This window comes from Pristiophorus japonicus, chromosome 18 (assembly GCF_044704955.1).
Source record: "Pristiophorus japonicus isolate sPriJap1 chromosome 18, sPriJap1.hap1, whole genome shotgun sequence".
In the NCBI taxonomy this organism is placed as follows: Eukaryota; Metazoa; Chordata; class Chondrichthyes; family Pristiophoridae; genus Pristiophorus; species Pristiophorus japonicus.
Window position 1 is genome coordinate 27715206 of NC_091994.1, and position 13777 is coordinate 27728982.

The following is a 13777-nucleotide window of genomic DNA, read 5'->3' on the forward strand; positions in this document are numbered from 1 at the left end:
GGGGGTCACCATTGACCAAAAACTTAACTGGGCCAACCACATCAATACTGTGGCTACAAGAACAGGTCAGAGGCTGGGTAGCCTGCATTGAGTGTCTCACCTCCTGACTCCCAAAGTATTTTCACCATCTACAAGGCACAAGTCGAGAGTATGATGGAATACTCTCCACTTGCTCCAACACTCAAGCAGCTCGACACCATCCAGGACAAAAGAGCCTGCTTGATCGGCAGCCTATCTACCACCGTGGCTGCAGTGTGTACCATCTACAAGATGCGCTGCAACAACTTGCCAAGGCTTTTTCGGCAGCATCTCCCAAACCCGCGACCTCTGCCACCTCGAAGGACAAGGGCAGCAGGCGCACGGGAACACTACCATCTCAAAATTTCCCTCCAAGTCACACACCATCCTGATTTGGAAGTATATCACTGTTCCTTCATCGTCGCTGAGTCAAAATCCTGGAACTCCCACTCTAACAGCACTATGGGAGTACCTTCACCACACGGACTGCCGCGGTTCAAGGCTGCGGCTCACCACCACTTTTTCAAGGGAAATTTGGGATGGGCAATAAATGCTGGCCTTGCCCACATCCCATGAACGAATAAAAAAAAAGTTCCATAGCAGCTCTGTAATTAGAGATCTAGAAGTTTCAGCTTCAGAGTTCCAGGATACTTTTCAAAAGGAAAGGCTGAGCCAACCAGCATTCTTCAAAGAAAATAAAAACACCCACAAGTCAGAGAACAATGGTGTCTTTCTACCTTTCTATCCAGTAACTCCTAGACCGAATACCACAGCTTGGTACACAAAAAAAATCTTAGCCAATGTGCAAGTTTACAGAGTGTCAAGTACATCGAACACAGACTTGACATCATTTTGTACTCTAATAGGATGGGATCTACTTGCAACAAGCTCTGGGCTATTAAAAATACTGCCACGTTTACTACTTAATAACTGCTAACATGCTGTCTGGTGAGATGAGTATTTTAGTGGTTTATTATACATCTATATATTTATATATAAATATTGCCTCCAACATGTATTTTGTACATCACGCTTTGCTACAAATGCAAAACAATCGCATGGAGAAAGCAGTCACTTAATGTCCAAAATTTACAAGCATTTTTCACACTGCACAGAAATTAAACTCTAATCGACCCAAGGACAATTTCTTTAACAATAATTATATTTTGTGGCCTTGAAAGGACAGCAGAATAATACATTATGCATTATATAGTGTACAAGTTTCTGTTCTTACTATGGGCAACACCATAGAAGATCTGCAGCATTATATAAAAAATCTCAATAAAACAAAGAATAAAAAGAAATTGTTGAAGCAAAAGTCCCACTAAGAATGAAAAGCTTCTGGAGCACAACAGCACCTCTGAGAAAATGTAGGCTAATAAGATTTCAGTATCACAAAAACCAAGTGGCCTATCTGCAGTTTGTGACACCCACTCATTCAGACAATTGTACACACAAATTACAATTGCACAGGACCTTTTACCTTATTCATAAACATTTAAGGCTCAAGATAATGTGACCGTAGAAGAACAATACTTTTAAACATGATTTTGGTCATCTCCTCCAAACTTTCCACTACTGCTCAGTGTCTCTATCTCCTCTGAAAGTTTTTCATAAAGGACTGCAGTTTTAAATTCTTGACGACTTCAAACAGAGAAAGATGCTAATCTTTGATAGTACAATGGCAGCCATTCGCTGGCAGACCTGTTGCAGCATTGGTCAAGCAACGCTCCCCCACCCCACTTATCTGAAGAGTTGATGGGAGGGGCCCCCACATATCTGGAATGATCTGTAGAGTAGATGGGAGGGGAAAGAGGAGAGAAAAAGGTGGCTCTGAATTGTGCTACACCAAAAGTACTTTCTTCCAGTCTACACACACTTCACCTGGTCAATCCCACCTCTATACATCTATCTCCCACTCACTATCTGGGAAATGAGATAAGATGGAGAACAAGGTAAATCTACAAATTGGTGGCAATTCACAACAAATTTAGTCAGCCTACCTACATTCAAAAGGCAATTCCAGGCACAACAGCAAGAGCGCTACTCACCTAAAAGGTATTTAACCAATATAATCTACTGAAAATCTGAAATTCCATTTGAACCCACAATAGAAATCCATGAGCAGCAGGCTAAGGATTAATAATGTAGTTACTTTACAGAATGTTGGTGGTAGAATAGCAATGGCAAGTAAGATATAACTAACTTTATCTGGATCCACAAATATTATGAGGGTTAACTTGAACAAGGAACCAAGGAAGAATGAAAGTACATTGAAGCCCATTAAAGTAAGCAAGGTCATTTTAATCTAGCTCTTAATGTACGAAGATTTATCCCCCAAAATGCCTACAATACTGAGTGCTTTCAACAATAACATACATTTATTCGGTGAAAGTTTATACTCCAGTTTGCTGCTGCCCTCGAAGGAATAAAGCGGTCTCCACTTTTACTTGGTGATGATACTGGTGAATTTGAAGGCGTTAATGTTCTTCTAACTTCGGATATCTGAACAAAATCCAGAAAGGGAGAATATTGTTAAATTAAAACAAAGGTTAATTAATACAAAATTTACTATAAAATTAGAGGGTAGCGTTATTAACTTATTCCACAGTAGCTTCAGATCTCCCAACATTACTTTGTTCTAGGTTTCTTGAGTTTCAGCTCATGTTAGAAAAGCTAGAAATAAAGACAAAGTCCTGGAAATACACAACAGGTCAACATTTGTTTAAAAGAAAACATAGGTTAACATTTCAGGTGTGTTCTAAGTAAACGGGTCCTATGCCCGAAACATTAACCCATGTGTTTTCCATCTTTACAAATGCTGACTGACTTTTAGAAACCCAGAGCTTTACTCAAAGTTATCCAGTATTTGTCTACATAAATCCAAATTGATCTTCTATGGGACAGATTTGGCAAGATATAATTAGAACACTGTTTATTTACAGACTCAGAAGAGTACAAAAGAACATAAGGAGCAGGTGTAGGCCGTAAAGCCCATCGAGCTTGCTCCGCCATTCAATATCATAGCTGATCTTCTACCTCAACTCCACTTTCCCGCTCGATCCCCCTATCCCTTGATTTCCCCATAGGTTGTAGTGGACAACCTTGCTATCTTATTCGACATCAATAATGTTTGGATAGCATCAGGGTGTCTCTTCCAGTCACTTTTGGGGGGGAATATTGCAGTGCTCCTTTTGCAGATGATATGGTGTTGCTGGCAGACTCACCTGGGGATATGGTTCACTCTGCTCAACACCTTGGGAAAAAAAGGGTTAGCAAGTGTGATATGATAGTGATGATGCCCCCTAACTGCAGTACAGGTTGAACCTCCCTTATCTAGCACCACCCCTCGTCCGGCACTATTCGCGGCCACCGGGTGGCGCATGCGCAGAACTCCGACATGGACAATGTGAAAAAATTAACGATAAACAAGGAAGTTATCAGCTTAAATATGCATAAATGGAGCTATTCAAAAACATCTTAAAAATAAAGAGCACAAGCAGGTTTTCTTTGGAGTTAATTGAATGAGTAGGAGCAGGAAGTAGTCAGGTAATTGCAGAGCTTATAATTAGAATATATATTATGGTGTATGGTTGGGTGTATCGCCTATCAAGTAAAGCTGAATCTCATGCAAAATGACATGTGTACTAAAACTAAGGATCAATTATAGTTTTTTCACTTTGAACGTCTTTGTTCTACCTGGCAGATGAAAAGGTTGTGGCGCAACAAATTGAACGAGGGAATGACTGGCATTCAAAAGATCTCTATGCCGCACTGCCTGCCAGCCCCAGCCAGCTAGGCCCGACAGAGACATCCCCGACCCCGCAATCCACCGCCCGCTCCCCCCACGATCTCCGCGCCGCACTGCCTGCCAGCCCCGACACAGACATCCTGACCCAGTGATCCACTGCCCACCCCCCCCCCCCCAACGATCTCTCCACCGCACCGCCCGCCAGTCCCCAGCCCACCTTCCCCCCCCCCAACCGAGGACCTATATATACAAATTTTGGATAACTTCAGAATTGCAAGGATGAAAATAGGTGGTGCCGAGTTGGGGGCTGGCAGGCAGCGCGGCACAGAGATCGTGGGCGGGGCGGCGTTGGATCGCGGGTTCGGGGACATCAGTATCGGGGCTGGCCAGCTGGGGCTGGAGGCTGAGAGGCAAAAGTGTTTATTTTCTCTTATTTATCAAGTATTTACAGTAAATAAACTGCCTATTCAATTGAGACAGCACAGAGATCGCGGGCGGGGAAGCGGTGGATTGCACGGTCGGGGACATCGGTATTGGGGCTGGCCGGCTGGGGCTGGTTGTCTAGCTTCTCTTAATAATTAGTAAAACAAAGCTTCTGTGAGATCCAAAAGTGTTTATTTTCCCTTATTTATCAAATATTTACAGTAAATAAACTGCATATTCAATTCAGACAGAAACAGCTACCTGAATACATTTGTGAGGACAAAATATTTAAAATGCCACGTTATTAAATGGTTGGGCCCGGCTTCAATCAGATAACAAATCAAAGACAAGGTACAGGTATTTCTCTTTTTATTGAAGGTTTTATGGTGGGTTTGAAATCAAAGTAAAATGGCTGGGGGTTGGCTGGAAGCTGTAAAAGTGGTTTGTATAATGTTGCTCCCGTTAGAACATGTGATCTCCACTCGTCCGGCAAAATTTCTTATCCGGCACAGGCCCGGTCCCGAGGGTGCCGGATAACGGAGGTTCAACCTGTATTACGATTTTGTAAAGCTCAATAAATGACCTCAAGATATTGATTGAAAGATACAATGGTTGTCTGTCCCAATATTGATTCATATTGGTATCTAGAGCTTAGATAGATGCCAACTGCTGCCTGGACACAGTCCTCTAGACCTCATTGAGAAGGAATGAAAGGCACTTTTGATCTTCCTCCAATGACAGCAAAATCCAAATGCGGGTTAAACGTTTAGCGTGCTAGAAGTGTCCAAACAGTTCTTCATGGTGCAGAACTGCTGGGCGTGCCATGGAGAGCTTCCTTCAAGCTATGTGTGAGATTCACAAGTTCATACGTACTAGATCGAAGACCAAACTAGGAGGTAGATTTATGGCAAAAAGGGAAAGCGGATTCCAGCCTGTACCAACTTATCACCGAGTACGGGCACCTGTCTGTCGACCCCTCATGAAGGAGGACAGGATTAAGCAGTTGACGAGCAAGTTTGGTACGCAGCATGGCCCTTGGATGTCCAAAATATTTCTTATGATGCAAGCCGTCAACTGATGATAAAAAATGTCTAGGCATAACAATTGCTAGAAGATATTACCTGGTGGCTGGGTATGAGAATAGGTTCCCATATATCCAGGGCTTGGTGCCTACCTTGATTGGGTTGTAAAAAGTAAGCCGTTTCTGCTAAGGTTCTGCACCTACAACTGGCGGAACCACCGTCCAACAGGACATGGCGTGTCCATACGGTAGTCAAGAGGATGGAGGCCATTCTGCCTGTTATGCCTGTCCAAGCTCTTTGAAAGAGCTGTGTAATTCAATCCCACACCCAGCTTTTCCCCTGCAGATTAGTCCTCTTCAAATACATGTCCAATTGTCATTTAAAAGTTCCTATGGAATCTGATTCCACCACTCTTTCAGGTAGTGCATTCCAGATCTGAACAATCCCAGCTTCTCCACATAACTGAACTCCCTCATCTCTGGTATCAATTTGGTAAACCACCTCAGTACCCTCTCCAGGGCCTTGACATCCTTCCTAAAAAGTGTGGTGCCCAGAACTGTACACAATACTCCAGCCAAGAACTAAACTTTGTAAAAGGTTCAGCATGACTTCCTTGTTTTTGTATTAAATGCCTCTATTTGCAGAGCTGAGTATCCTCTATGCTTTCTTAACCACCTTCTCAACTTGACCTGCCACCTTCAAAGATTTGTGAATATGCACCCCCAGGTCCCTCTGTTCTTGCACCCTGCTCAAAATAGTACCATTTAGATTACACTGCCTCTCCATGTTGCTTTGCCCAAAGTGCATCACTTCACACTTATCCACATTAAATTGGAAGTGCCACGTGTCTGCCCATTTCACCAGTCTGTCTATGTCCTTCTCAAGTATGCTACCATCATGCTCACTATTTACTACGTTGCCAAGTTTTGTATTGTCTGCAAACTTCATAAATGTACTCCCTATACCCAAGTCCAGGTCATTCGTATACAAGAAAAGCAATGGTCCTAATACCGACTCATGGGGGACCCGACGGCATACTCTAGTCAGAAAAACATCTGTTCCCCACTACTCTCTGCCTCCTATCCCTTAGTCAATTTTGTACCCAAGTTACAACCGTGCCATTCATACCATGTGCTTATATTTTCCAAACAAGTCTGATGAGGTACTTTATCAAATGCCTTTGTAAGTCCATATATACAGCATCTACTGCACTACCTTCATCAACTCTCTTACTTCATCAAAGAACTCAAGGTTACTCAGACATGATTTACCTTTAACAAATCCGGAGTACAAATACACAAATCACTAAAAGTTGCAACAAAAGTTAGCAAAGCCATAAAAAAAAGCAAGCCAAGCACTCGGGTTTATTTCTAGAGTAGGGATAAGTAGAGAAGTTATGCTAAACCGGTATCGAACTTTGGTTAGACCACATCTGCGTACAGTTCTGGTCACCATATTGTAAAAAGGATATAGAGGCACTGCAGAGGGTGCAGAGATTATTTACAAGAATGATACCACAAATGCGAGAGTATACATATCAGGAAAGGATGAACAGGCTGGGTCTCTTCTCTTGAAAAATGGCGGCTGAGGGGTGACACAATCGAGATCTTTAAAATAATGAAAGGTTTTGATAGGGTGGATAGAGAGAGAATGTTTCCACTTATGGGAAAGAGCAATATAAGATAGTCACCAAGAAATCCAAAAGGGAATTCAGAAGAAACTTCTTTATTCAGAGTGGTAAGAATATGGAACTCGCTACCACAGGGAGTGGTTGAAGCGAATAGTTTAGATGCATTTAAGAGGAGGCTAGACAAGTATGTGAAGGAGAAGGGAATAGAGGGTTGTGCTGTTAGATTTAGATGAGGAAAGACGAGAGGAGGCTCGAGTGGAACATAAATGCCAGCATGGACTGGTTGGGCCAAAAGGCCTGTTTCTGTGCCGTATATCCTATGTAATCCGTGCTGGCTGTCCCTTATTAACCCGTGCTTCTCCAAACGAGAAGTAATTTTGTCCCTGACAATGGTCTCCAGTAGTTTTCCCACCACGGACATAATCTCTGCACCCTCTGCAGTGCCTCTATATCCTTTTTACAATATGGTGACCAGAACTGTACACAGATGTGGTCTAACCAAAGTTCGATACCGGTTTAGCATAACTTCTCTACTTATCCCTACTCTAGAAATAAACCCGAGTGCTTGGCTTGCTTTTTTTTTATGGCTTTGCTAACTTTTGTTGCAACTTTTAGTGATTTGTGTATTTGTACTCCGGATTTGTTAAAGGTAAATCATGTCTGAGTAACCTTGAGTTCTTTGATGAAGTAAGAGAGTTGATGAAGGTAGTGCAGTTTCCCACCACGGACTAATTGGCCTGTATTTACCAGGTTTACCCCCTCTCTTTTTTTGAACATTTGCAAACCTCCATTTATCTTACACCACTGCCATATCCAAGGAGGATTGAAAGATTGTGGTCAAAGCTTCTGCTATCTCCATCCTAGCTTCCCTCAGCAACCAATGATGCATCCCACCTGGACTTGTTCACTTTCAGTGATACCAACCTAGTTAGCACTTCCTTTCCATCTATTTTTATCCTAATATCTCTACTCACCCCTCCTCTACTCTGACATTAACTTCATCCTCTTCTTTTGTGGAAACAGATGCAAGGTACTCAGTGATGCCCTTTGTCTCCACAAGATTTCAATTTTTGTCCTTAATAATCCCCATAATTCATTTAACTATCCTTTTAGTTTTTATATGTTTATATAAAAGACTTTTGGGTTCCCTTATATGTTACCTCCTAGTCTTTTCTCAGTCTCTTTTTGCCCTTCTTATATCTTGGGGGCAATGCACTTGCATATTTTATGCTGAGTTGTGCTGTTCCCTCATTCCATTCAGGAGCTCCTGGTATTGTCATCCACTTAATGAGGGCTAACTACTAACTAACCTCAGGGCCTGGTAATGGATGTTTGAAACCAGGTCAAACCCCTAGACAACCACAACTTGGGTAATCCAATATTTGAACCCAGGCAGGTCTCCAGTACATTACTGATGATTGGCTAGCCTGCCTAGGTCACTGATGGAACCTGAAGGCGTAGATCTATCACTGGTACTGGGATTCCTTGCACTTGGTTACAATTAACCCGGCAAGCCTAATGTGTAGAGTGATCCTAGGTAAACAAACAATGGGAAGCAGCTTTGGTGAGCTGCATGATTTAGCTGGTTAAACTCAAATAATACCCTTCCACACAACCTGCGCTTAGGTTTTCTGGATTTGGGCAGATGAAATGTGTCCCTCCAGAGTGTTTGTGTGCACATATCAGACAAGCTCTACCATGTGGATTTCTCAAGTTGGCTTAGATAGTCAAACACCATGGTGGGTTTCATGTGTATCAGACACCTGGCTAACCAAGCAAAAAAAATCACTTAGCCAAAAAACTGTTTTAACCAAAAATTGCCTTTAGCCATGAACTGTAAAAATCATAACATGGGCAGATTGAACTATGCTCAACTTCTGTTAATTCAAAGTCCGTGCTTTCCTGAAGAAAAAAAAAATCAGATTCTCCAGTAATTCAAATCAAGCATTTTAAATAACTTTTTTTGCTCAAAATCTTTTGAATTAATAAACATGAATTAAGAGTAGATTGCATCCTTAAAGTTATTTCTGGCGAAGCAGCTACATGGCCACACCCAGTTTGACTAAAGCAAAATGTATGAGGAAACGGTAAAGGAATGGGGCTAAGTGGATAACTCATTTGAGTGCCATCACACTCGCTGTGGGCCAAATGGCCTCCTTCTTTGGTGTAAAATTCTATGACTAATAGATGCAGGGACAATTTGGAATTACATTCTCAGATTTTTTTTCCCTCTCACCGAGGGGAGAGGCTACCTTAGCTAAGATTTTTAATTTAGGAGCCACACTCTACAAGTCTCATCCCTGTATTTAAAGAGTGCAATGTGGGGTTGTGGACCATAATGTGGAGTAGTAGACTACAGCTATGCTTCCAGCATTTGTGTTGGTCTCTGCTCATGGAAAATGGCACTATGCACTTGCTGGTTAAATTTGTGTTATTAAAAATGAAATTTTAAATGTTCCTAGGCAGTGAAATAGATAGCCATGCAATTTTATTAAAACTGATTTTGCACAGAACTGCTTTTATATCATTGCTGGTGTGAAAACAACGTGGCTTGAGACTATCCACTGGATACGGTCTCACACTTCTTACCTTAATAAGGGCTGTAGTGAGATTGTCAACCTGACTTCAGAGTTATATAGTGATCTCCATTTATTATGTACCTAGTTTTATTGCATGCTTGGCTATGACAAACAGATTGAATTTAATGCAACTTTATGATAATATCTATTTGCAATGATCAAAACCGTCCTCATTTAACAAGTAAAACCTACATCCAAGTTGCACACCCAAGATCCAAGTCACTGATCCTCTGCATATTCCAATCTCTTTTGCAGCTGTCCTATTTCTCAATGCCATGTAGAATTCCATGATGGAGCTCAGTCATATTCTAACCAAAGATGGAGTCCAGGGCTCCATCTCACTTGTGCCCTGCACATTACGGTTCCACAGTTTTCATTTTATAGATATATCAACAGCTCTTAGACAAGGTCTCCACAATGATTCTTAACTTTCATGAGAAATAGTCAAGTCAATTTGTTCAGTTTCCAAACCTCAAGAAGTCGTCCTGCGGTCAAGCTTTCCTTAGTCATTTCACCTCCAAAATTCCAGGTTTTAAGTTTTTTTAATACTTATTGCTATGTTCATGAAATGTATTAAGGTTATAACAGACTAATGCCAAAAATGCAGTGGCTTAACACTACACTCACTTACACTATGCTCCCCACACAAAGTAGTTCCTCCTACCTTTGATGAAAAACTTTGGACATCATTTGAAGATGCAATCAGCCTCACTTTGAACGAAAGTTAATTGTGGCAATATTGTGTACACCACACGTGGGGCTGACATTACTACTGGTTTTGTGTCAATACACATCCAAAAATACTTTCTACCTATGCAAAAAATGGTGAAGATCCATAGATAACAACCATTAATTCAACAGGGTCACTATGATTTTAGCAAAGTGAAATAGCAGACATGTGAAATTCTCATACTATGTAAACTTGAAATGTGAGAAACACTCAACAGTACAAGTATAAATGTTGTCCTGCAAAACTTGGGTTGTATATGGAGTCAGTATTTTGATTGGGAACATACATTTGGAGATTTTGGTAATGGAGCTGATATGGAAGAGGAAGCTGAGCTCCAGATCAAGCCAAACACCAAGATTTTGCACTTCCTGATTCAGTTTGCGATGACAGCCAAAGAGCTTGATGGACTGGAGGCCAGACGTTTGGAGGTGCTGTACTTCAGATTAGCCACAGTTTTGCTGACATTCAACTGGGCGGAATTTTGGCACACCCAGCGAGAGAGGCAGTGAAGCAGAAGAAACAAAAAAGGTGAATCAAAGCGGAATTTGAAACAGAGATACAACACCAATGAAAAGACAGCACTTACACAAGGGACTGTGTTTTCATTCTGAACATTAATTTGTCGTAAAAGTCGCCGTTCATAGTCTTGATCCATAGTTAGAGGAGTTGAACTTTATTGAAGTTTAATCAAGATGTCAGTTCTGAAACCAGGAAAGAAAGAAAAGTTTTACATCAGCAATCCAAGTGTAAACATTTAGCTATCCTGTGTAACCTCTGCACTAATAGTAGCCGTGATAAATACACAATACAACAAAACAATTCTCTAATTCGAACTCAAATAAATTACTATTGGATATTTTCAATCAGAATGTTCCGAGACACCGCACTTTTGGTACTGATAGCATTGAATGAGTTTTGGTATGAGTGTGAGAGAGAGAGAGGGGGTTCAGGTAATATAACTGAAGGTCACTCTCCAAGGTCCCAAACTGTGATGTGAACAGCCCCACAAAAAAAGTCGGAGGCGCAAGAGATGGTTTCCTCGACGTCTGTAAAGGTCGGTTTCGGGCAACAATGTGAAATGTTTGCTGGTTGTAGCATCTACCTCCTGCAATATGGGAAGAAATGACTTAAGGTAGGCTTCTGGTGTTGCCTGGTTTATATTTTGTAGGCATCTTCAGATGCAGTAATATAAACAGATATACACAGTATAAGAGTTTTCATGTAAAAAAATAATTAAAATCACATTACAGATACGAAAAGTCCAGTGAAGCATTTTCAAGGCTACAATTCAACCACTCAACATTCAGTTACACTATTTATATTTACACAATGAGCCATTTAATGAGATTATTATCTTGTACTAACACACAGACATTCCCAATGCTCTGCAGTTCATCATCATCATAGGCAGTCCCTCGAAATCGAGGAAGACTTGCTTCCACTCAAAGTGAATTCTTAGGTGACTGAACAGTCCAATACGGGAATTACAGGGGCCAAGTTTCGGCCTGAGTTGCTCCTGTTTTTTTGGAGCAACTGGTTTAGAATGGAGTATCTTAGAAATTGCAATTCTCGGCATTTAGATTGCTCCAGTTCTAGTCAGTTAGAACAGTTTCAGTTTGGAACAATTTTCTTTTTCCAAAAGGGGGCTTGTCCGGCCACTTACGCTCGTTTTGAAAGTTTAGGCAGTGAAAACATACTCCATTCTAAGTTAGTTTGGAGTAAGTGTAGATTTTTGTACGCTCAGAAAAACCTTGTCTACACTTAGAAAATCAGGCGTAGGTTACAAATCAGGCGTAGGGAATTGTGGGGGGGGGGGTTAAAGGGAAGTTTACAAACATTAAACACTTCAGTTTTACAAATAAAGAGCCATCATCAATAATAAATGCTAAATACATCAATAAATCAATCAAAAAAAAAAATTTTTTTTTTTAAAATCAATAAATAAAACATTTTCTACTTAACAACTGCAGCACCGGGAGTCCTCCAACAGCGTGCTGGGACGGCCCCCCCAGTGTGTCTCTGTCAGTGTCTCTATCTGTCTGTGTGTGTCTCTCTCACTCTCTGTCTGTCAGTGTCTGTGTTTCTGACAGCGAGGGGAGGGGGAGGGGGAGAAGGGGAGTGGGAGAAGAGGGGTGGGGGAGGAGGGGGAGAAGAGGGGTGGGGGAGAAGGAGGAGGAGAAGGGAGGAGAGAGGGGGAGGGGAAGGAGGGAAGGAAGGGGAGGGAGGGAGGGAGGGAGGGAGGGAGGGAGGGAGGGAAGGAAGGAAGGGAGAGGGAGGGAAGGAAGGAAGGGAGAGGGAGGGAAGGAAGGAAGGAAGGAAGGAGAGGGGAGGGAGGGAAGGAAGGAAGGAGAGGGGAGGGAGGGAAGGAAGGAAGGGAGAGGGAGGGAAGGAAGAAAGGAAGGAAGGAGAGGGGAGGGAGGGAAGGAAGGAAGGAAAGGGGAGGGAGGGAGGGAGGGAGGGAGGGAGGGAGGGAGGGAGGGAGGGAGGGAGGGAGGGAGGGAGGGAGGGAGGAAGGAAGGAAGGAAGGAAGGGAGAGGGGAGGGAGGGAAGGAAGGAAGGAGAGGGGAGGGAGGGAAGGAAGGAAGGGAGAGGGAGGGAAGGAAGGAAGGAAGGAAGGAAGGAGAGGGGAGGGAGGGAAGGAAGGAAGGAAAGGGGAGGGAGGGAGGGAGGGAGGGAGGGAGGGAGGGAGGGAGGGAGGGAGGGAGGGAGGGAGGGAAGGAAGGAAGGAAGGAAGGAAGGAAGGAAGGAAGGAGAGGGGAGGGAAGGAAGGAAGGAAGGAGAGGGGAGGGAAGGAAGGAAGGAGAGAAGGCGGCTGAACGGCTGGGCCCAAGATTTCGGGCTGGATACAGGTAGGTGGCGGCGGGTCTCGGGTCGCGGAGGGGGGGGGGGGAAAGGGGAGAAGAGTCGCGGAGGGGGGGTCGCGGAGGTCGGGGGGGGTGAGAGTCGCGGAGGTCGGGGCGGGGAGGTCGTGGTCGGGTCGCCGGGGCGGGGGGGAAAGAGCGAGAGTCAGATCGGGTCGGGTCCGGGGAGCAGGAGTCAAGTCAGGTCGGGTGGGAGGTGTGCCTTATCCACGCAGCCCCAGTGAAGCCATTCGGCCAGGGCTCGGGGCTGTGTGCTTCGGGCCCCTCCCACAGTTTTGGGCGCCTGGAGCTACTGCACATGCGCACCCACTGTAGCGCGCATGTGCAGAGGTCCCGGCACTGTTTTCAGCGCAGGGACCTGGCTCCGCCCCCCCCACAGCTCATGCTGCGCTGCGCCCAGCCCCAGAGGACCTGCAGAGAGCTGGAGAATAGGTGAGGTTTTTTTTTAGGCGCACTTTGTGGCGCGAAAAACGGGCGTCCAGGTCCGGACTGTGCCGTTTTAGGCGCGGCCCGAAACTTGGGCCCACAGTCTCTGTCACAGGTGGGGCAGACAGTCGTTGAAGGAAAGGGTGGGTGGGACTGGTTTGCCGCACGCTCCTTCCGCTGCCCGAGCTTGTTTTCTGCATGCACTCAACGCCCTCACGGATGCTCTTCCTCCACTTAGGGCGGTCTTTGGCCACGGACTCCCAGGTGTCGATGGGGATGTTGCATTTTATCAAGGAGGCTTTGAGGGTGTCCTTGAAACGTTTCCTCTGCCCACCTG

The 13777-nt window shown here is 43.8% G+C and overlaps 1 protein-coding gene across 2 annotated transcripts in view; it reads right to left on the minus strand.

Moving 5' to 3' along the window:
* Nucleotides 1–13777, minus strand: part of fzr1a (fizzy/cell division cycle 20 related 1a) — a 63396-nt gene that overhangs the window by 35069 nt on the left and 14550 nt on the right. For both annotated transcript variants that reach the window (XM_070859810.1, XM_070859809.1), the window contains exons 2-3: nt 10740–10854; nt 2398–2523 (exon numbers count right to left, since the gene is read on the minus strand). In XM_070859810.1, the coding sequence (XP_070715911.1) occupies nt 2398–2523; nt 10740–10808 (195 nt within the window). In that variant the 5' untranslated portion in view covers nt 10809–10854. The remainder of the gene's footprint in view (nt 1–2397; nt 2524–10739; nt 10855–13777) is intronic.